The sequence below is a fragment of the Engraulis encrasicolus genome, chromosome 20, assembly GCF_034702125.1.
Source record: "Engraulis encrasicolus isolate BLACKSEA-1 chromosome 20, IST_EnEncr_1.0, whole genome shotgun sequence".
Taxonomy (NCBI): domain Eukaryota; kingdom Metazoa; phylum Chordata; class Actinopteri; order Clupeiformes; family Engraulidae; genus Engraulis; species Engraulis encrasicolus.
In genome coordinates this window covers 25,264,981-25,286,406 of record NC_085876.1, presented here as the reverse complement: position 1 = coordinate 25,286,406, position 21,426 = coordinate 25,264,981, and the positions used below count along the sequence as shown (strand labels likewise).

The 21,426-nt window shown below is 43.2% G+C and overlaps 1 protein-coding gene across 3 annotated transcripts in view; it reads right to left on the bottom strand.

Annotated features, from left to right (window-relative positions):
- lpcat1 (lysophosphatidylcholine acyltransferase 1) overlaps positions 1–21,426 on the bottom strand; it is an 81,591-nt gene that overhangs the window by 7,225 nt on the left and 52,940 nt on the right. For all 3 annotated transcript variants that reach the window (XM_063185667.1, XM_063185668.1, XM_063185669.1), the window contains exons 6-10: positions 15,281–15,339; positions 10,780–10,814; positions 10,330–10,384; positions 5,644–5,726; positions 3,078–3,203 (exon numbers count right to left, since the gene is read on the bottom strand). In XM_063185667.1, the coding sequence (XP_063041737.1) occupies positions 3,078–3,203; positions 5,644–5,726; positions 10,330–10,384; positions 10,780–10,814; positions 15,281–15,339 (358 nt within the window). The remainder of the gene's footprint in view (positions 1–3,077; positions 3,204–5,643; positions 5,727–10,329; positions 10,385–10,779; positions 10,815–15,280; positions 15,340–21,426) is intronic.

Genomic DNA, 21,426 nt, shown 5'->3' with positions numbered 1-21,426 from the left:
ACTTTTAGACACTTTTATCCAAAGCCACTTACAGATATTTACAGGGTATTGGTTACGGTCCCTGAGGCATCGTGGGGTCAGTTGCCTTGCTCAAGGGCACTTCAGCCATGGATGGATGTGTAGGGAGAGGTAAGAGTGGAATTTGAACCAGCATCCCTCTGATCTTAAAGTGATGCGTACTGTCCCATTTTTGGAAATAAGCTCATATTACACATTATTGAGTTAAATAATAGGGCTTTACCGTTCTCCTGTACTTTCAACCATTTTCTGGTTATGGCAGCGCAAATTTTACCTCCAAGCTAGCAGTTAACATTGAGTCCTATGAGACCAGTTAGCCGCCAGCTGGTCTCATAGGACTCAATGTTTGCTGCTAGCATGGAGGTAAAATTTGCCCTGCCATACTCAGAGAACGGTTGAAAGTACAGGAGAAAGGTAAAAACCAATTATTTAACTCAAGGGGAGATGTAATATGAGCTTATTTCCAAAAATGGTACAGTATCACTTTAAAACCACCTCCCTAACCATTAGGCCACGACTGACAACCCAGCTGAAATCCACAGCTGGAACCTTTTTTGCATGAAAAGAGAAACCTCGACAAGCTCAAAAAGGAAATCAGACCACAAATTTAGCTCATTTCACTACCATGAGCTTAAAAATGTGAATCTCCATAGACATAGATTTTAACCCCAACTCATTGTATAAAGGCTGGAATTTGTGTCAAAAGTAGAGAAAGATGCACACATCCTCATATAATAGTCCAGACACAAGGTAAAAGTACCAGATAAATACAAAATATGCACTGTATACTACAAGGGTATTTTATTTCTGAATAATAATACCATCTGAATAAATTAGTGTGCAGACCAGTTTTTTAAAACAAAGTAATTTATGTCATGCCACCACCAGAGGTCAGCAATGTACTGCTGACGGGGGAGCATGGACCTGAGGAAGAGATAGTAATAGCTACTACAAATGGTAGCTCTCTACCACTCATCTTCACAATGCCATTTTAATTAAACACCGTTCTGCCAGAGGCTAACAGCGAGCGAGCGAGCGAGAGAGAGAGAGAGAGAGAGAGAGAGAGAGAGAGAGAGAGAGAGAGAGAGAGAGAGAGAGAAAAAAAATGTTTTTCCATTATTCAGCAATATTGTGTGTGTGTGTGTGTGTGTGTGTGTGTGTGTGTGTGTGTGTGTGTGTGTGTGTGTGTGTGTGTGTGTGTGTGTGGTGCGTGCGTGCGTGCGTGCACGCGTGTGCGTGCGAGTCTTGTTCTGGCATACTGACCACTAAGCATCAGTAGCTCTAGTTCAGTGATTCTCAAAGTGTGGTCCGGGGACCACTAGTGGTCCGCGACAGAGCTCAGGTGGTCCGCAAGGGGATTTCTACTTTTCCAAGACCAGCTAGCAGTAGACTATATTTGTAATATTATTACAAAACCAAACATAGCTGAAATCTCATTTTCACCACAATAAGCCAGGCTTGTGAATGTGAATAAGAAGTAAGTGATCTGCATCAAAATTAGCACCCGTCAACTGTCAATTCAGTAGACAGGTGGTCCCTGAAGATTTTTTGGGGCACAAAGTGGTCCTCGATCTGAAAAAGTTTGAGAAACACTGCTCTAGCTGGATCAATAGACAACTCCAAAGCTTTCCACACACTACACTAAAAGGCCTCCTTGCCCTCCTGCAGTTCAGTTCAGTCCTGAGACAGCTGAGCTTCATTAGGCTGCCTGTAATGCTAACATCCACTTAGTAGGGCATCTCCCCTCTTGTCAACAAGTCCAGCATCGGGCTGGAGCAACAGTATCTGGGGGCAAGAAGGGCTCTTGCCCATGGGCCCAGTGCCCTGCTGTAATGGTGCCGGGGGCCCTATCTTAAAGGGGTATGCCACTATTTTGGGGCTTAATACAGTTAAAATCGTTGGCTGGGGTTTATAAAGGTGGTAAAGTGTCTTATTTTTCATGTTAAGCGTTGTCTTGCTTTAAGACAAGTTAAAAGAGGGAATATGTCGCTAAGCTAGTGAAAGTCAATGGATCCGTGTAGCATTGCATTTGGGGCATATTAAGCCATATTAAGGGGGGGGGGGGCTGTTATGCCCTGGGGTCCTGTGTGCATATTCTTCCACCACTGAGTCCCAGCCAGTCACATCATGAATGAACACAAAGGACTCTAAGCTTTCGCTTTAAAAATCGCTCTCACATCGACTTATGTCAACAACACACACATAGTCTCACACACAATCACCCTGCACACATGTGCATGATGCACACACACACACACACACACACGCTCACCAACAGCAAACATCAACATGAAGGGATTTCGATTGCAGCAGACCACTGATGATGAGTGCATGCGTGTGGTGAATGCAGTTAGACCACAGCAGCATTCCACAAATGCCAACTCTCACTCTGCTGTTGCCGTCATGGTGATTTTTTTGGTAAACAACAGATGTAGCACTTGAATGCGACATCTTTGCTGTTTGACTGACATCGCAATAAAACTGGATGCCTTCCACGCCCACACACCTTTTCAGACGATGTGTATATATACCAAATGTACTGACACAGATTAGACAAAACAGTGAAGCATCAACCTTTTCACAGCCCTCTTTCATACAATTAGCAGAGGATGTGTGTGCAGTGTTTCCCCCAAATGTTTTGTTAGTCAAGGTGGTGGGGCGTTAAAAGTATATTTTTTTGGCTAAGCAACTTTAGAAATGCCATTCACAACATGAAATATGTTACATAATATATCTTTTCAGGGGACCTAGTCGAGGTGGTAGGTGTTTCTTGTCAAGGTGGCCGCCTTAGCAATAAGGTGCTTTGGGAAACCCTGGTGTGTGTGTGTGTGTGTGTGTGTGTGTGTGTGTGTGTGTGTGTGTGTGTGTGTGTGTGTGTGTGTGTGTGTGTGTGTGTGTGTGTGTGTGTGTGTGTGTGTGTGTGTGTGTGTGTGTGTGTGTGTATGTGTGCTCAAATCATCGATAGTTAAAATGCCTGCATAAGTTTTACTGTACATGACGGTGTGTGTGTATGTTTGTGTATCTATGTTAGTGTGTGCCAACCAGCGGTGCACACGTACCCGAGGTGGCGTGCCAGTCTGGAGAACTCGAGCAGGCAGGTGTTTCCCGGGAGACGCAGAGGGCCCTGGACCATGGAGAGCTGACAGTCCTCAAACGAGTAGTCCGTCACCGGGGTGTTCAGAGCCCTGGCAGGACACGAGGCAGAGATGGAGAGAGAGAGATGGAGAGGGGGAGAGAGAGAGAGAGAGAGAGAGAGAGAGAGATTTGAGATTTTAAAAAGTTCTTTATTCACAATAAGGTTGTTTTACAATCACCCCATGGCAAATAGCCAGGGTCAAGCAATACATATAATCAGCAAATAGATTAATCTACAGGAAATAGCTGAAGTGCAGTTCCTCATTCAGTACAGAGCACAAAGCATTTTTGTAACACCACCTTGCTTCAAATGTTTCCAAATCATTCATGAGTTTAAAAAAACGAAAATCAACAAGGACCCTTGACTTAACCAGTGAAGGAAATACATCTGAAAGCTCAGTTCCAGGTATTTCCTCCACTCTGTTCCTCCTGGTAACATAAATTGCCATCTTGGCTTCACCCAGAATGAAATTGATCAGTCGGCAGTCGGAGAGAGAGAGAGAGAGAGAGAGAGAGAGAGAGAGAGAGAGAGAGAGGTGGATTAAGATTAAGAGAAAGATATGAAGAGAGAAAGCAAGAAGACAGAAACATAAAAAGAGGCAAAGAGAGAGACACAGAGTAAAAGAGAGGAACGGAGAGAGAGAGACAGTGAGTGAGTGAGTGAGTGAGTGAGTGAGTGAGTGAGTGAGTGAGTGAGTGAGTGAGTGAGTGAGTGAGTGAGTGAGTGAGTGAGTGAGTGAGTGAGTGAGTGAGTGAGTGAGTGAGTGAGTGAGTGAGAGAGAGAGAGAGAGAGAGAGAGAGAGAGAGAGAGAGAGAGAGAGAGAGAGAGAGAGAGAGATATGGGAGGGAAGGGAGAGAGAGAGAGAGAGAGAGAGAGATGGGAGGGAGGGAGAAAAGGGGGAGTAAAGAAAGAAAGAGAAATGAGTAACTCTATACACTTCTTAAACGTAAAAGACGTGAAGATGTTCACGTGTGTACAGTCAGTATGCAACACAGATTAAAAAACACACAGTCATACACATACAGTAGAGCCTCATGGCATAAGAGACAGTCTAGCCACGCAGTGATCTACTAAATCCTCACAACAACAAAAAAGAAAAACATTTTTAAAGTCAGGAAGTGACATAATATCCTGGAATGAGAGAAAACTGGCTCAGACAGGCCGCTTGAAATAACTTTTTTTTCACTGGAGGAAAACACTAAAACACTGAAATGAAGTCCTGGGTACTTTCAAACCACTACGTCGAACACGAGTTCCCTCTCCACACGTTTGATGGCCCAGTGCCAAAACTTTGAACAAAACAACAATAAAACACATTGAGAATATGCATGCTGCTGCACAATGAAAAAGGAATGGGTGTATGGTCTTATAAAGTTTAGGAAGGAAATAATAAAGAGAAGAAAATAAAGAAAAGCCGAAGACAGACTTATAACAGGCTAAATACTTTTCAAACATTACTAATTGTGTATTCTGCATTGATTGTGGACTTCTCCAAGTAGCATGTAAATATGAATTCTCTTCTCTGTTGGATATGCTTGGGCTTTTCGGTGATCACTTGGCGGAGCCTGTAAGAGCTCTCCAAAAACTGGTGACGGGCGTTATATTGGGAACACTCATGAGGGGCTAGAGTCCCTAAACGTTTGTAACCCACTTTGTGTTTGTCTTTTCTTTATTTTCCACTTTTTCAATACAGTTTCTCTGAATTGCATTCAGCTCCTGTGTACGACTCCCTTCATCTCCTTCCTGAATCACTCTTTCAGAATAACGCACCGAGCACAACTCTCCAAGAAAGACAGAGGTGTGGACACAGGTTTTACCTTCACCTTATATAGTTTAAGAAATCAAGTCTTTTGGTGAACTAGTAACCATATTGTATGAATGATTAATTGATGCTTTATTTTGCAACTAAAATGGCACATAATTAGTTATATGTAATAAGTCTGTCATTTGCATTTAGAAATCACTGGCTACTAAGTTATTATTATCAGTGTCATCATAATTAAGTGTTGCCAGTCTTTCATCATCCACAACATTTGTTAGTCAAGGTGGTAGTGGGTTGGCCAGAATGAGACATGAGACGATAGGAAAAGCCATGTTGTGCTGCTTCATATGAAAAAATACGATCTTAAACCCCAGACAATAAATAGCTTAAGCCATTTTGTAAAACAACATAAGAAATTGTATTCACTAAACAAAAATCGGTATCCTTTCAATAGAACTTAGCCAAGGTAGTATGTGTTTGTTGTCAAGGTGGAGGCCTTAACCCCTTAGCGCAGAGCCTACGTTATAACCTACGGTCACCAAAATTATAATGGCTATGTCTTGATCTGTTACTTAAGGCTCTCTGTACTGTCATAGCAATGTTGTTATGATGTAGTTAAGTATTTTCGGCAAATAGTGAATAGGCCTGCCGACGCGGCGACCCCATCTGCACTAAGAGGCTACCTATAAAGTGCTGTGGTAAAGCCTGTCTTGCTTCCAGGACTTACTTGGCCATCAGACGCCGGACGTTGCTTGCAAACAGAGCGGGGTCACTCTTCTCCTCCTCGGAAGGCGTGTAGGTCGGGAGATACTGCAATCAAAACAAATAATACACTGTTGGATGAGAATTTGGTTGAAAGAGTGGAATGACTTGAATTTGTGTCCCTGGCTCACATTCACATTTCCAGAAATCTAGAACCAAAAATAACATGTCCCCAAGACAAACATACACAATTACAAGTCACTAAAATAAAACAACACAAGGTCAAAACCAAGCCACAAAGTCACACATACAACAATAGACCACACTTTTTGAGTGGAAGAAAGCACAGTCACAGACACTATGGTTAATTATTATCAAGGTAATTGGAATTTACTGGTGATTATTTAACATGGTCTGTTCAGGCGATCCCAGTAAAAGTGCCAATGTGTGGGCCTGCTGTAGTGCGTGCTACAACAAGCATGTGTGCTCATGTTGGTGTTGTGTAACAGTAAAGCTCGCTGTAGGTGCAAAAAGAGAAAGAATGTCGCTGACTTTTTGCCCTGTGGCGGAGTGACTTCACTTGTTAGTTGCACATGCTGTATAATCTTCACTTCCACAACTCAATTCCTCGACAAACCACATTAAGAGAATGATTTAGTTTGTCATGTTGTTTACAGAGAAGCAAACTGGGTTACACTTGCATGCATCATTGCGTACTTGCTCCACACTGTAGGGTTGGTGTTAGGTATGTACAGTGCATAATATTAAAATGCTGATATGCGCAGATATACTAAAACTGAAAAGGTAAAAAAAAGTTTTGCGAAGCACATTTCTTGCTAAACTAACGCTAACCATTTCCAACTAAAATCTGCTGGGGGGAGGGAGGCATGGCCCAGGCTTGAGTCCAGTATTGGTCATTTCCCAGCCCTACCCCATGTCTCTCTCCCCACCACTTTCCTGTCATGTTTTTAACATCATGTCATAATAAAGCCCCAAAAAACAGTTACTTTTTTGGCTGAAAGTTCCTACATTTAGTGCTCTTAACTCATTGGCTGCCTTGGGCGGCTGCTGACGTCATTTCGAATAGTGACGCCTCCTGCCTTTGGCGGCGGCCACCGACAATTCCGTTTTTTTACAGCCACGCCTTGAGGACGGTCTGTCCTATATTGTGTTAATATTCCAGAGCTCTACGCATGTTCTAACCGTTCCTGTAGGTGGCAGAAGTGTCCTTAGGAACAGTCAGGTCAGGGCATTAGCTCAGAGCAAGAGGAAATGTCAAGACAAAAACATCCCCTTTTACTGTAATAATCTAAGTAGCATAGCAAAATCATCTTTGAAAGCAAAGCACCTGTGACAGTAGTCTACTTTCTTGCCCTCTGATTTTAACACAGGTAGGCTAGAGATTTTAGTGTCAGAGCCTGACAAAAAAAACTTCCTCTCATGAACAATTACAATCCCCTTTTGCTATCTATCTAGTAGGCTAGGCATTGTAGCTAGCTTGCCCAAAATACACCATGTTCAACCAGAGATGATCTGTGTGGCAACCGTTTCATTTTGGATATGTGATCAGCCTACACAATATCAGGATGATGCATACAAAAGATCATCTAACAGGAAAATGCACTAGTATGGGGACTGGTGGTGATGTGTAGTCATCTCAGTTGGGGATGCTTGGCTATAAAGTTCGCTATGCTAGTTAGCTAGCTCGAAATCGCTAACAACTTACAACTAAGCCTAAATAAAGGAGCCTTGGTAAGTCAACTATTTTAAATCATTCTACAGTTACTTTTTAGATCTGTATAGCATGATCAGCTTACTGAGTAAGCTGCCTGCCTCCCCTTCACACACACACACACACACACACACACACACACACACACACACACACACACACACACACACACACACACACACACACACACACACACACACACACACACACACACACACACACACACACACACACACACACACACACACACGGTGCTGGAGGACATGTACAGTGCCCTCCATAATTATTGGCACCCCTGGTTGAGATGTGTTAAAAGCCTTAAAATAAATCCAGTGTTTATTGCAGAAGAATACTGTCACACTGAAAATTGTAGAAAAATGTAGCCTTCAACTCGAATGAATTGTAAGAAAATAAAAAAATCCCTGACTAAAAAAATAATTATTTTTCATTAAATCACCTGTTCCACAATTATTGGCACCCTTAACAATTCCCAGGAAATAAATCTAATTGAAGCATTTCTGTCATTTCTACAGTAGTTTACAAAGTTTACCAGAGTATGTAGGAACATTTAATTAGTAATTCATCACTTCCTGTTTCCCTGGGGTATAAATATGACGTGACACCGAGGCCATTTCTCTTATCCACTCTTAAACATGGGAAAGACAAAGGAACACAGCATACAAGTGAGGCAGATGTGCGTCGACCTTCACAGGTCAGGCAGAGGCTACAAGAAGATTGCCACTCAACTGCAGCTGCCCATATCCACTGTGAGAGGAATAATTAAGAAGTTCAAAACAACTGGAACAGTGGTAAACAAGTCTGGACGAGGACCCAAGTTTATTTTGCCACCACGCACAGTGAGGAGGATGGTAAGAGAAATCAAAAGATCTCCAAAGCTCACTGTTACAGAATTACAACAAATGGTAGCATCCTGGGGTCACAAAGTCTCCAAATCAACCATCAGGCGCTGTCTACACGCCAACAAGCTGTTTGGGAGGCATGCACGGAGAAAACCTTTCCTCACTCACAATCATAAACGCAAGCGTCTGGAGTTCGCCAAGCGGTATTGGGGCTTCAACTGGGACAGTGTGCTTTGGTCAGATGAGACCAAGATTGAGCTTTTTGGCAACAAACACTCTAAGTGGGTCTGGCGTACCACGAAAGATGCGCATGCTGAAAAGCACCTCATACCCACTGTGAAGTATGGGGGTGGGTCAGTGATGCTGTGGGGCTGTTTCGCTTCCAAAGGCCCTGGGAACCTTGTTAGGGTGCATGGCATCATGAATGCTTTGAAATACCAGGGACATTTTAAATCAAAATCTGTTGCCCTCTGCCCGAAAGCTGAAGCTGGGTCGTCACTGGGTCTTTCAGCAAGACAATGACCCTAAACATATGGCAAAATCTACACAGAAATGGTTCACCAGACACAAAATCAAGCTCCTCCCATGGCCATCTCAGTCCCCTGACCTCAACCCCATTGAGAACCTGTGGGGTGAGCTGAAGAGGAGAGTACAGAGGAGAGGACCCAGGTCTCTGGATGATTTAGAGAGATTCTGCAAAGAGGAATGGCTGAAGATCCCTCTTTCTGTCTTTTCCCATCTTGTGAAACATTGTAGGAGAAGATTAGGTGCCGTTTTGTTGGCAAAAGGGGGTTGTACAAAATATTAACACCAGGGGTGCTAATAATTGTGACACACATTATTTGATGTCAAATAATTATTTCTTTATGTGGGATTTTTTCCCCACTGAATAAATGCACTTGTATTGAAGGTTGGATTTTTCTCTTTTTTTCCATTAAGGTCCCATATTATTTAGAAAAAAAATAAAATAATTGGAAGCTAAAAAACACATCTCAACCAGGGGTGCCAATAATTATGGAGGGCACTGTAAACCGGCTGTGATTCGTTTCTCAACGAGAAGAGAGCACTAAGTAAACAGAGGGACGATGAGACGGTATTTACGGAGTTACGTGCACCTGCTGTCATGATCCATCGTGCGCGCCAGCAACAAACCAAAACACTCTTGTTTTCAAGGCCACCCCCGTTATATTTCAGTACATTATTAGGTTGGAAAGCTCATACAAACAATCTTTCGTTCAGGCTACAGATGACAGAAGACTGCAATTGCATCTGATAGGTTTGGTGTTGTTAGGACGATGTCATTATGGGCAAAAACGTTGCAATTATAGTTCTACTTCAAATGCCGTTTTTTCCGCTTTTTGGCGAGAAGGCAGCATTTTGGCGAATTCCACTTATTTTCAACAGATGATTATGAAAGAACGGAAAGGGGTAGAGAGACACCGTTTTCTGAGGACAGATGAGATTCTAATCTGTGTTTTGATAGGTATGGTGTTGACATAGACACAGAACTCAATTTTCTGTGAGCCTCCAAAAAACACCCAAAATGCTGAAAAATCTCTGGCACTCTCGGTTACTCTTTTATGAAAATTACTGGCAGCCAATGAGTTAAAGGTGCACTACGTGGGATAGTGGCCTGAATAGGTATTGCAACCATGCTGCTTATTGACACAGTGCTGTCTACTGCCAAATGTGATCTTTTCGAGAATATGTACTAAATAATGAACAGATATTTACTAGCATGACCAAAGTACGGTACGTTTTGCAGCTATAAATGGCTATTTCTGGAAATTCAAAATGGCAAACAATGGAGAAGGTCCCCCCCTTTTCAAGTATGGAAAGTGCAATTTTCGCCGTCATAATGAGGACTTTTTTGAATGGTGGTGGCAGAATTTGATGGTGGTGGCACGTGTTCATGAAAAAGGTACCGTTTGTGAATTTTATGCGTTTGTAAAATGTATTTAGCATTTTAATGCATGTGAAAATTATGGAAGTAAATTATTAGAAATATTACACAGTGCATTTTGTAAGCAGTAAAGGGTGAATCCAGGTCAGTTTTATCTTGCCACGCTAAGCACGATTAAGGCCCTCTAGGGATGTGTGAGAGGGAACTGTAACTCACCTCAATTTCCAGTGGGTTGTGTAGCTGGCAAAGTGTAAGCCAGAGAATTTTAAACCTGGAGAGAGAGAGAGAGAGAGAGAGAGAGAGAGAGAGAGAGAGAGAGAGAGAGAGAGAGAGAGAAAGAGAGATGTTCATTTGTGAATAGCAGCGTCAATAGACAGAACACTTTTGCACACTGAACTGAAAAACATTCCAGACATGTCGCATGTAGTATGCACATACACACACCCAGTACCCACCCCGACACAGACACACTGACACAGATAGAGACACACACACACACACACACGCGCACACACACACATGCGCGCACGCACAAACACACACACACACACACACACACACACACACACACACACACACACACACACAGACACAGACACACGGACACAGACACACGGACACAGACACACGGACACAGACACACGGACACACGGACACACAACTTACGCTCCAGGCCCTTGCCAGGTCCATGTGATTGTGTCCTGCAGAACAAGAAAAAAAATGCATGAGTAACACATACTGTACACACACATGTGCTAATATAAAAATGATTAGGGCTGGGAATTGATTAAATTTTTTAATCGAATTAATCTACAGGCTTTGGAATTAATTAATCGAATTTGTTTGTTTGTTTGTTTGTTTACATTTATGGCCAATTATGCAACTGTGGCTATTTCATGGCCAGTACAGGTAATAGAATTCGCCTCAAATTAAAAATCTACAATGATATAAATAATTGAATAAATAGATTAAATAAGTTTGGTCACATCAATACATTTTAAAAAGTTCAAAACCTTTAAAGGTGGGACCTTATTAAAAATTCCAAAAATAGTGTCTTCTTTAAAAAACTGTTGTCTTTTCCTTCTGATAGCAGGGCAAGTTAGAATATGCTTAATTGATAAGAGATGTCCACAAAAATCACAGAGGGGAGGTTCACTTCCAGTTAGCAAAAAAGCATGAGTGAGTCTAGAGTGGCCAATTCTACACCTTGTGTAGACGACTTGATCATGTCTGCATGAGAATGATTGAGTAATCAGCTGTTTCACAGAATTGCATATATCATGCAGCTTATTTCCAGCACAATCATCCCATTCGGCTTGCCATTTATCCATTATGTAGGAAGAAAGTACAGGCTTGATGTCAGAGACAGGTATTTCGCATTCAGATATCTCTTCATCCAGGGCTCCTTTAGCAGCATTATCTGCTTTTTCATTGCCAGTCAGGCCCACATGACCAGGGACCCAACAAAAAATAATGTCCAGGTTGAGTTTGGTTAGGTGATACACTTTCTCAAGTATTCTGGTAATCAGAGGGTGGTCAGTTTTCAAAAATTCTAGTGCCTGAAGACATGACCTAGAGTCTGTGCAAATCAAGGATTGTTGTTGATTGTTATGTTCAATGTATTCAAGGCTTAAGAGCAGGGCTTGGGCTTCAGCTGTAAAAATAGAGCACATGTTTGGGAGGCGTATTCCACACTGGTAAGAAGAGACGACCATTGCTGAGGACACACTAGTATCAGTCGTAGAGCCATCAGTATAAATTGGAGTATGGAAAGGGAAGCGCTGTCTTACATCAAGGAAGCAACTTTGGTACTGGTTTGGATGCGTGTTTGATTTTTTCTTGTGGCTCAGGTCCTGTACAATTACAGGTTTTTTCAAGGTCCAAGGGGGAATAGTACAGAAGTGGGTAGATGTTAGTCCATCAAGATAAAAATTCAAATCCTCAAAAAAAGGTTTAATTCTTAACCCAAAAGGTCTGATAGACCTGGGTCTAGCCTCATAAAAGTTCAAACATTGTGGTTGGAAGACAGTGGAGTATGCAGGGTTAAGACTATTCCCCCTGATTTTGACTGCATATTGCAAAGCAAGTTTCAAACGTCTTATTTGAAGGGATGGTTCTCTTGCTTCCACATAGAGACTCTGCACTGGTGAGGTTCTAAAGGCTCCTAGGACCAGTCTTAGACCTTGGTGATGAACAGTATCCAACATCTGAATATAAGATTTTCTTGCTGATCCATAGACAATACAGCCATAGTCCAGACGGGATCTCACAAGTGCTCTGTACAGAATTAATCGAATTAATCGCATTTTAATCGCATTTAAATATCTGACTTGAGAACAGTGAAAATTTTGTTTTTTCACATGGATTTTGAATAATTACAATAAATAAGCTTAATCTAAAAATATTATACATTTTTAAAAGAAGGGAGAACTCTTCTCAATTTCAGCAGGCTGTTCACCATCAGACGTAATACTGCCCTCCACTGGTCTAATCCAGAACTATGTAGCTATATTACACTGCGATTAATTTTTAAAATAGTGTTAATTAATTAATCGCATTGTGTGATAAATTAATCTAAATTAATGCATTCATTTCCCAGCCCTAAAAATGATTGTTAATATGGCTACATTATCATACACTTAGCCGACACTTTTATGGGTATGTTAAAACTGACAGAGTTATAGCATTTGGGTTTCGGTTACACTTCCTGGAGCTCTTCATTCCCCAATGTCTGTGTAGTGTCAGTCTGGCTCTTTCTCAGTGCCCAGTGTTCTAGCCTTACTGGTAAGTGAAAAGCCCAGTGATTGGATAATCTTTGGTGAACTCCGTGGGGTATCCAATCACCAGGCGTTTCACGCCCTAGCAAGGCTAGAACACTTGACATTGAGATGGCCCCTCTGTAGCTTTGTAAGTGTACACCCTGTACAGGTCATGAGAGGTTGTGAGGGCAATGATGTCCTTGCAGTACTTTTAAACTACTGCCAGTACCTTTACAGGACATTTCACATTAAAATACAGTGTCATTAAACCAGTCAAGTCTGTGTAGTCACTGCATGTAGGCTACTAATTGTACATCCTGTACAGGTCATGAGAGGTTGTGAGGGAGCAGCACAGACATAGATGTCTACACTACACACAACTAAATTATGCATTAAAATATGATATTAAAACTAGGAATGCACTCAGAGAGTGCAGACCTCTGTCTTCCAAGGAAGCTTTTTGACAGAACTTTTAACTGTTACACACTAATTATTTTCAAGTCTTTCTGCCTTTTTTTGTGGAGTTTGAAACTGGAATGTCAAAATTCGCCCTATCCCGTAATGGTGAAGAATCTTTTTAAAACAATCCTGGATCTGCATCGTGATCCGGATCAACACCAGAATGTAATCACTTGTTCCTTTTGTCATTTCCAACAACTCCAAATCCTTCTTGAGTTATCCTGCCGTGCTGACAGACAAACAGACACAGACAGACAGACAAACCAACGCGGCCGGAAACACAACCTCCTTGGCGGAGGTAATAAAGCGCTCGTTAACTTCATACCCCAGTCAAGTCTATGTAAGGTCAGTGTATGTAGCCTACTGAGTGTACATGCTCTCCAGGTCATCAGAGGTTGTGAGGGACCACCGAAAAGTAGCCTATGTGTACTCTACACTTAAACTACATGAATTGTTAAAATACAGTTGCTTAATTAGCGAGGCAAGGCTACATGGCGTGTAATTGGTGTACATCCGGTGGAGGTCACAAAATGCTGTATGAGAGCACAGGAAATGATGTCTACACTACACTACACCACACTATGCATTGAAATGCAGTAAACTGTTATTGGTCCATCACTGTTACTCGTCTTATCTCGCACTTTGATGTCAGTCTTTAAATGCCAGTCCAGTGTATGTCAATGTCCTTCATGGTATAGAGACAGAAACGTAATTTCAATTTCCTTGTATGACCTGTGCATATGAACTGACAATAAAAGCTGACTTGACTTGATTTAAATCGCAGTGTCCATTGACTTCATACCCAGTCAAGTCTACTGTATGCAATGTATGTAACCTTTTGAGTGAACATCCTGTCCAGGTTACGAGAGGTTGTGGCGGGGGGAGCACAGATAACCATGTCTACACTACGCCAAACTGCACTACACATTAAAATTTAGGTAAAATCCAGTGTCCGTTTACTTCATTCCCCAGTCAACTCTGTGTAGTGTCAGTGGCGTGTCAGCCTACGGAGTGTACGTGCTGTCCAGGTCAGGAGAGGTTTAGAGGGAGCAGAGACAATGATGTCAGGAGGGGAGGGGAGGGGAGGGGAGGAGAGGAGAGGAGATGGGCTCATGATCTATGGCCCTTTCTGTCTCCCTGCCCCACCTCTGCATGACGATGTGGCCAGGAGCACAGTAACTCGATCACCATTGCATTATTCATGTGGGGTGGGGGAGAGGGAGGGAGAGAGAGAGAGAGAGAGAGAGAAAGAGAGAGAGAAAGAGAGAGAGGGGGTAGTGAGAGAGGTGAAGAGACAGGGAGGAAATGGGGCGCAGAGAAAGAGGGAAAAGTAGAGAGAATGAATGAATGAATGAATGAATGAAGGGGGGGGGGGGGGGGGGCAGGCGGGTGTAATATCATCCGGCCTGTACAAGAAGTCTGTGATGACAGACACTACAAGTGATCAATAGAGCATTTAGCATGAACAGGGCATGTGTGGGCACATGTGTGGATGGATGTGTCTGGGTCTGTGGGTCTGTGCGCGCGCGTGCGTGCGTGCGTGCGTGCGTGCGTGCGTGTTCGTGTTCGTGTGTGCGTGCGTTCTTGATTCAAGGAGGTGAAGCGGTTCATATTGGTGAATGTGTGTATGTGTGTGTGGTGTGTGTGTGTGTGTGTGTGTGTGTGTGTGTGTGTGTGTGTGTGTGTGTGTGTGTGTGTGTGTGTGTGTGTGTGTGTGTGTGTGTGTGTGTGTGTGTGTGTGGTATGTGGATGTGGTGACGGTCGGCCACATCCTGTTAGAGCAGTGAATGATGATCAAATGGATGATGTGCACTCACATACACACATAAGCATACACACACGCGCACACGTGCACGCACGCGCACGCGCACGCACACACACACACACACACACACACACACACACACACACACGCACAGGAACACACAGAGGAACACACACACACTCACCATGGCATTAAGATAACGAAGCACCACAGGCTGCACTGGGACTCCGGGGATGAAGGCACCTGAGGAGAGAAGAGAAAACACACTCATCATCATTACGAGAGAGAGAGAGAGAGAGAGAGAGAGAGAGAGAGAGAGAGAGAGAGAGAGAGAGAGAACATTGTGTGTGTGTGAGATATATATATATATATATATATATATATATATATATAGAGAGAGAGAGAGAGAGAGAGAGAGAGAGAGAGAGAGAGAGAAGTGATTGAACACACTCATCATCAGAGAGAGAGAGAGAAACAGAGTAAGACAAAGATAGAGAGAGATAATGATGGAACACACTTATTGTCAGAGAGAGAGAGAGAGAGAGAGAGAGAGAGAGAGAGAGAGAGAGAGAGAGAGAGAAAGAGACACTCTGAGGTCGCATTCAGGCCGACTGAGAACCGTGCTGGCGCCTGCTCCCTCCCGCACCTAATCGCGGACCGGTCAGCGTGTTCGCGCTGCAGATCTTAGCGTTCGCGAACCAGAGAGTTGGTTCGCAATGCGAAGAGAAAAATACTTGGGTTTTTCTCTGCGAACCGTGATGACAACGTGGACGTCAGCAGGATCATCCGGGTAACCCACAGTCCCGTGCGTTACAAATTCAGAGGCCAGTATGAGCGCGGGTGGTTCGCAAGTATGTAAGCACCGAACATAATTGGTGCGGGCACGGGCATCGGCACCGTTCTGGGGTCCGTTTCTCGAAAGCGTCTTTGCTATCGTCGTTAGCAAAGTCCTTCGAACGACTCAACTGTCTCTCGATTGCGACGCTCACCACTAAATATAAGGGGACGGTAAGACGGTCTTAAGACGGTTAGCAACGACAAGAATGGAGAAACGGACCCCTGGTCGGCCTGGAAACGGTAGAAGAGACACAGAGAGACTAAAATACAGAGAAAGAGAGAGAGCACAAGAGATAGACAGAGAGAGAGAGAGTACAAGAGAGAAAAAGAGAGACAGTAATTCTGTAATTTTGTCATTCTGGAGCAGTCGAGGACGAAGTCCATTTTCTTTTAGAATGCCCTAAATATGACAAAATAAGAACACTTTATTTCCCTGAATTTGCAACAACCTGTCCTGGATTCACTCAAAATGAGCTCAAACTACAGTTCCTCCTGGATGAAATTAATCAATGTACTGAATTATCTGGACGATACATTCTGGATTGCCATATGGAAAGAGAAATCTCCATTGTCAATCAATAAGCTCCCAAATGTACTTCCCTAATCCTTTATGTATTGAATCTTATGATTATTTTACTTTTAACACCATTTTAATAAAGCTACCCTTGCCAATAAAGCTACCCTTGAATTGAATTGAATTTACAGAGAAAGAGTGAGAGAGAGAGAGAGAGAGAGAGAGAGAGAGAGAGAGAGAGAGAGAGAGAGAGAAAGAAAGAGAGAGAGAGAGAAATAAAAGACAGAAAGAAAGCGAGAAGGAGGGCAATACAGTGCGACAGATAGCGAAAAACAATAATAGACTGAGGAAAAAGAGCAAAGCGCTGTGTGTTTAAGGCGGTCACGTCATGGTATAGGAAAATGAAAAAGTGATGGACTGTGCAAAAGAGGGGAAAACGGTGCGTAATAGGGAGAGAGTGCGAAGTGTGAGTGAAAAAAATGAGTCATGATGATGGAGATGGCAAAGGAGTGAAACAAATTGTGTGTGTGTGTGTGCGTGTGTATGTGCGCATGCATGCCTCTGTGTGTGTGTGTGTTTATGTGAGTGTGAGTGTGTGAGGGAGAGAGAGCGAGAGAGAGAGAGCGAGAGAGCGAGAGAAAATGCTAGTGTGTGTATATCTACATTGCCAATTGTTGCCATCTAAGGAGGAATACTGTGTGTGTGTGTGTGTGTGTGTGTGTGTGTGTGTGTGTGTGTATATGTATGTGTGTGTGTGTGTGTGTGTGTGTGTGTGTGTGTGTGTGTGTGTGTGTGTGTGTGTGTGTGTGTGTGTGTGTGTGTGTGTGTGTGTGACGCTAGAGTGAGAGTGCAGTGGCAGCTATAAACGAGACGTTGGAGAGATGAGAGTAGAGGGCGCTCCGCTCAGCACAGTGGAGACGTTGGAGAGATGAGAGAGTAGAGGGCCTCCACTCATCACAGCACAGCACAGTGCAGCTCATCCATCTGAGTTATCAATGCCGGCAGATCTACGCTGCCGTTTGTCTTAGGGGGAATAACATGAGTGTGTGAGTGTGTGTGTATCTATGCTGCCAATTGTTGCCATGTTAGGAGGAATACTGTGTGTGTGTGTGTGTGTGTGTGTGTGTGTGTGTGTGTGTGTGTGTGTGTGTGTGTGTGTGTGTGTGTGTGTGTGTGTGTGTGTGTGTGTGTGTGTGTGTGTGTGCGCGTGTGTCTGTACGTGTGTGTGTGTGTGTGTGTGTGTGTGTGTGTGTGTGTGTGTGTGTGTGTGTGTGTGTGTGTGTGTGTGTGTGGCTGCCGTTTGTCTTAGGTGGAATAGCATGAGTGGGTGCTAAAGGGCATCCGTTGGCAGAGTGGAGACATGGGCACGGGCACTGGCACTGCAGCAGAGGCAGCAGCACTAACAGACAGGGCCACTGACAGCTTTGGCCAGGCCCAGGACAAAGCCAGCTGAAAGGGCCCCCCCCTAAATACATACAATGCAATTACAATCCAATTCTGCGGCCCCTCTGTTTCTGGGCCCGGGACAACTGACCCCTTTGTCCCCACCTGGCAGCTTCCTTTGTAACAGATATGATGTCTCTCTACTCTTCTCTTCTCTTCATCTTTTCTTTTCTTTCCTTCTCTGCTCTTCAATCCTCACTGCTATTCTCTTGGGTTAGTTTTTCCTCCTCTTTTCCTCTCTTCAGTTAATCTTTTCTTTTCTTATCTTCTCTGCTCTACAACCCTCACTTCTATTCTCTTGGGTTGTTTTTTCCCTCCTCATTTCTGTTCATCTGTTCATCTTTTCTTCTCTTCTCTTCAATCCTCACTGCTATTCTCTTGGGTTATGTTTTTCCTCCTCTTTTCCTCTCTTCTGTTCATCTTTTCTTCTCTTCTCTGCCAGTCAACCCTCACTTCTATTCTCTTGTGTTATTTTTCCCTTTTCTGCTCTGCTCTTCTCATCTCTTATCAATCCTCACTCCTCTCCCCTTTTAGCTAAGAATCAATAATGAAACAGGGGAGGAGAGGGAAGGAGAGGAGAGAAGAGGAGAGGAGAGGAGAGGAAGAGAGGAGATGGGAGGAGTGGAGAGGAGAGGAGAGGAGAAGAGAGGAGAGGAGAGGAGAGAGATAGATAGATAGATAGATAGATAGATAGATAGATAGATAGATAGATAGATAGATAGATAGATAGATAGATAGATAGATAGATAGATAGATAGATAGATAGATAGATAGATAGATAGATAGATAGATAGATAGATGTCACATTACAGACCTGCATCTGTTCTTCTCTGAGAGAGTGAGTCCATCAGTCTATCTAGTACACAAATGCCATCAGTTTGTTCACGAGAGAGAGAGAGAGAGACAGACAGACATGTGAGCATAGGTATGGTACTGTAGGAGACAATCATAATCCTGGTATGTTGATGCCGACCAAGTGTTTAAGTATCTGGATATGCACTGTCGATAAGCATCAGCCTAGCGACGCCATCTCTCCTATTTGCACATAGAAACTCACACTAACAAAGGCATGCAGAGAAAGTCCCAAAAATGTCAAAGTGGTACACCCAGACAAAAACCCACACAAAAGAGAAAGGAATGCGCACAAGCACACACACACGCACGCACGCACTCACAATACACCTGGCTAAAAGCCCCATGGCTCTTACTTCCCTGTATTTATCAATAGTCCCTTTTGTGGATTTTCTGATACAACCTAATGTTGGCCTTTATCTGAACGCCCACCTGTGTTAGCCCAATGGTATTCCAATATATCTGGAGGATACAGTCCATTGAAGACAGCAGCAACTATTGCAAAAACCACCTTGCAGAGTTCATATCACATAATTAACCCATTGATGCCTGAAGCACCTGCAAAAAACACCTGCTGAAAGAAAAGTTGCCCTCAGCCTATTAAAGGACCAGTGCACTCAATTTCAACATGCAGTTGTAATGCTCACACTACCCTGGACTTGTCAGTACCTGAGATTTTTTTTTCTTCTTCTTCAGCCTTTTCCGAGATCCTGGTCATTGTAATGGGGCAGCGCTTTGTTTACATTTTAAAAAAACATTATTTATTCCCAAAAAAATACAAAAGGTTATACAACATCAGCAGACAACTAGCGAACAGCGGTACAGTTTGGGAAAATATTTGGAGTAGGCCTATGTTAATTTTTTTTAAAAATGTAAACAAACGCTGTCCCCATTAGAATAGCTCATATCTCGGAAAGGGCTGAGCCGAAAAATGTGGCATCACCAGGTACTGACAAGTCAAGGGTAGCGTGACCAATACAATAGCATGTTGAAATTGACTGAAGTGGTCCTTTAAAACCTAAATATCTCAGCCTCTGAAGCACATAAAAACATGAGGTAAGTTGCATTTAAAAGCTAAGACACTCATCTTGCATTATATTGTGTTTATTCAACTCTACCAACATTTTAATAAAAATCTAAAATCTGATGAATGTTGCATCATGCAGCTCCAGGCGCCAGGGTCAATGTTGCGCAATGCAACATCCAGCGTCAGTAGATTAAACTAACAAGTAACGGAGTATGTGTGCGTTTTGCCAGTTAAAACAGAAAAAACCCACAGGCAGACAAAAGTATAAAAAGTAAAGAAAAAAGAAACTCCACAAACAGGGCTAAGCAGATCACCTTCAAATATTTTTTTTTTTCATAAAAACTTTTTCATAAAAAAATTTGCATCCAAATTAATCTGTGTGGGATAGGGGTTAAACAAATCTTGAGACTCGTAAGACGCAAGATCCTTTGGAAAAAGTAATCGATTGCGCTTTAACACTCGATTTACGATTCGAAACAATGTTTTTTTGCCCTGGCCTACCACACTCCAAATCCAAAGCAGCACGCAATCTCATGCACTCTCCCATCAATCAGGAGGCTGTCACCGCATCAACACACACTCATCCATTACACCTCTTTAATAACAGACCGCGGCCGCCCGCAACCACCAGGATAATGATCTGCCTGGATTTATAACCTAGAGTCAGTATGCAGATTCCCTGGAAAATGAGACATTTTATAAGCTCTTGTAAAAAAATAATGAAAAAAAAGAAACATTCCTGTATCACCGCCAGGCTATATGGAAGAGTGTGACCTGACAGGCTGGCCACCACTGCAGGCAGGCAGAGGCACTAGGTGTGTGTGTGTGTGTGTGTGTGTGTGTGTGTGTGTGTGTGTGTGTGTGTGTGTGTGTGTGTGTGTGTGTGTGTGTGTGTGTGTGTGTGTGTGTGTGTGCGTGTGCGTGTGCGTGTGCGTGCGTTAAGGCAGTGTCCTTCAGCCAGGGAAGCCCAGAACAAGGGTCTCCTTGAAGGGTCAGTCACCCAGCAGGCCAGGCCAGACCAGGCCAGGCCAGCAGCCAACCCTGGGCTACAGAGCTGCGGAGCCGCAGTCAAACGCCCTTGACCTCCAGCGGATTAATTAGAGGGCACAGGCGAGAGGAGGGCAGCCGGCTGCCGTGCCCAAGCTACCGTAAGCTACTGCCAGAGAGACTGGATAAGATTTATACTCTTATGCCTCTTTTCCACTGCCGTTTTCTGGTAGGCCTACGTCTCAACACAGCTCTACTCGGCCACCACTTTTGTGTCGTGCTCAATCGAAAAGTAAAAAGTGACGGCCGAGTTGCACAGTGTCGAGTTGTAGGCCTACCAGAAAACCGCCACTGCCGGAGGGTACACATCAAATGACGCGGTGTTAACTCTAAACTATTCTGAGCACATATTGTCCCATTTGAGTGTTACATTAACACTCTGAAGCCAAAAATGCTCAAAAATAGTGACAAATACAGCTCTTTAAGTGTTAATTAAACAATTAGAGTTGAACGTAACACTAAATGCCTTTTAAGACTGTCATGACAGATATGTTTGTATATGCTTAGGCATTATTGCTTGTTGTTTTTTTCTCTTTCTCTCTTCCTTTTCTTTTCCTGCCTATTTTATATGTTATAGTTTTTTATGTATACTATGTTGTGTGTCTGCCTA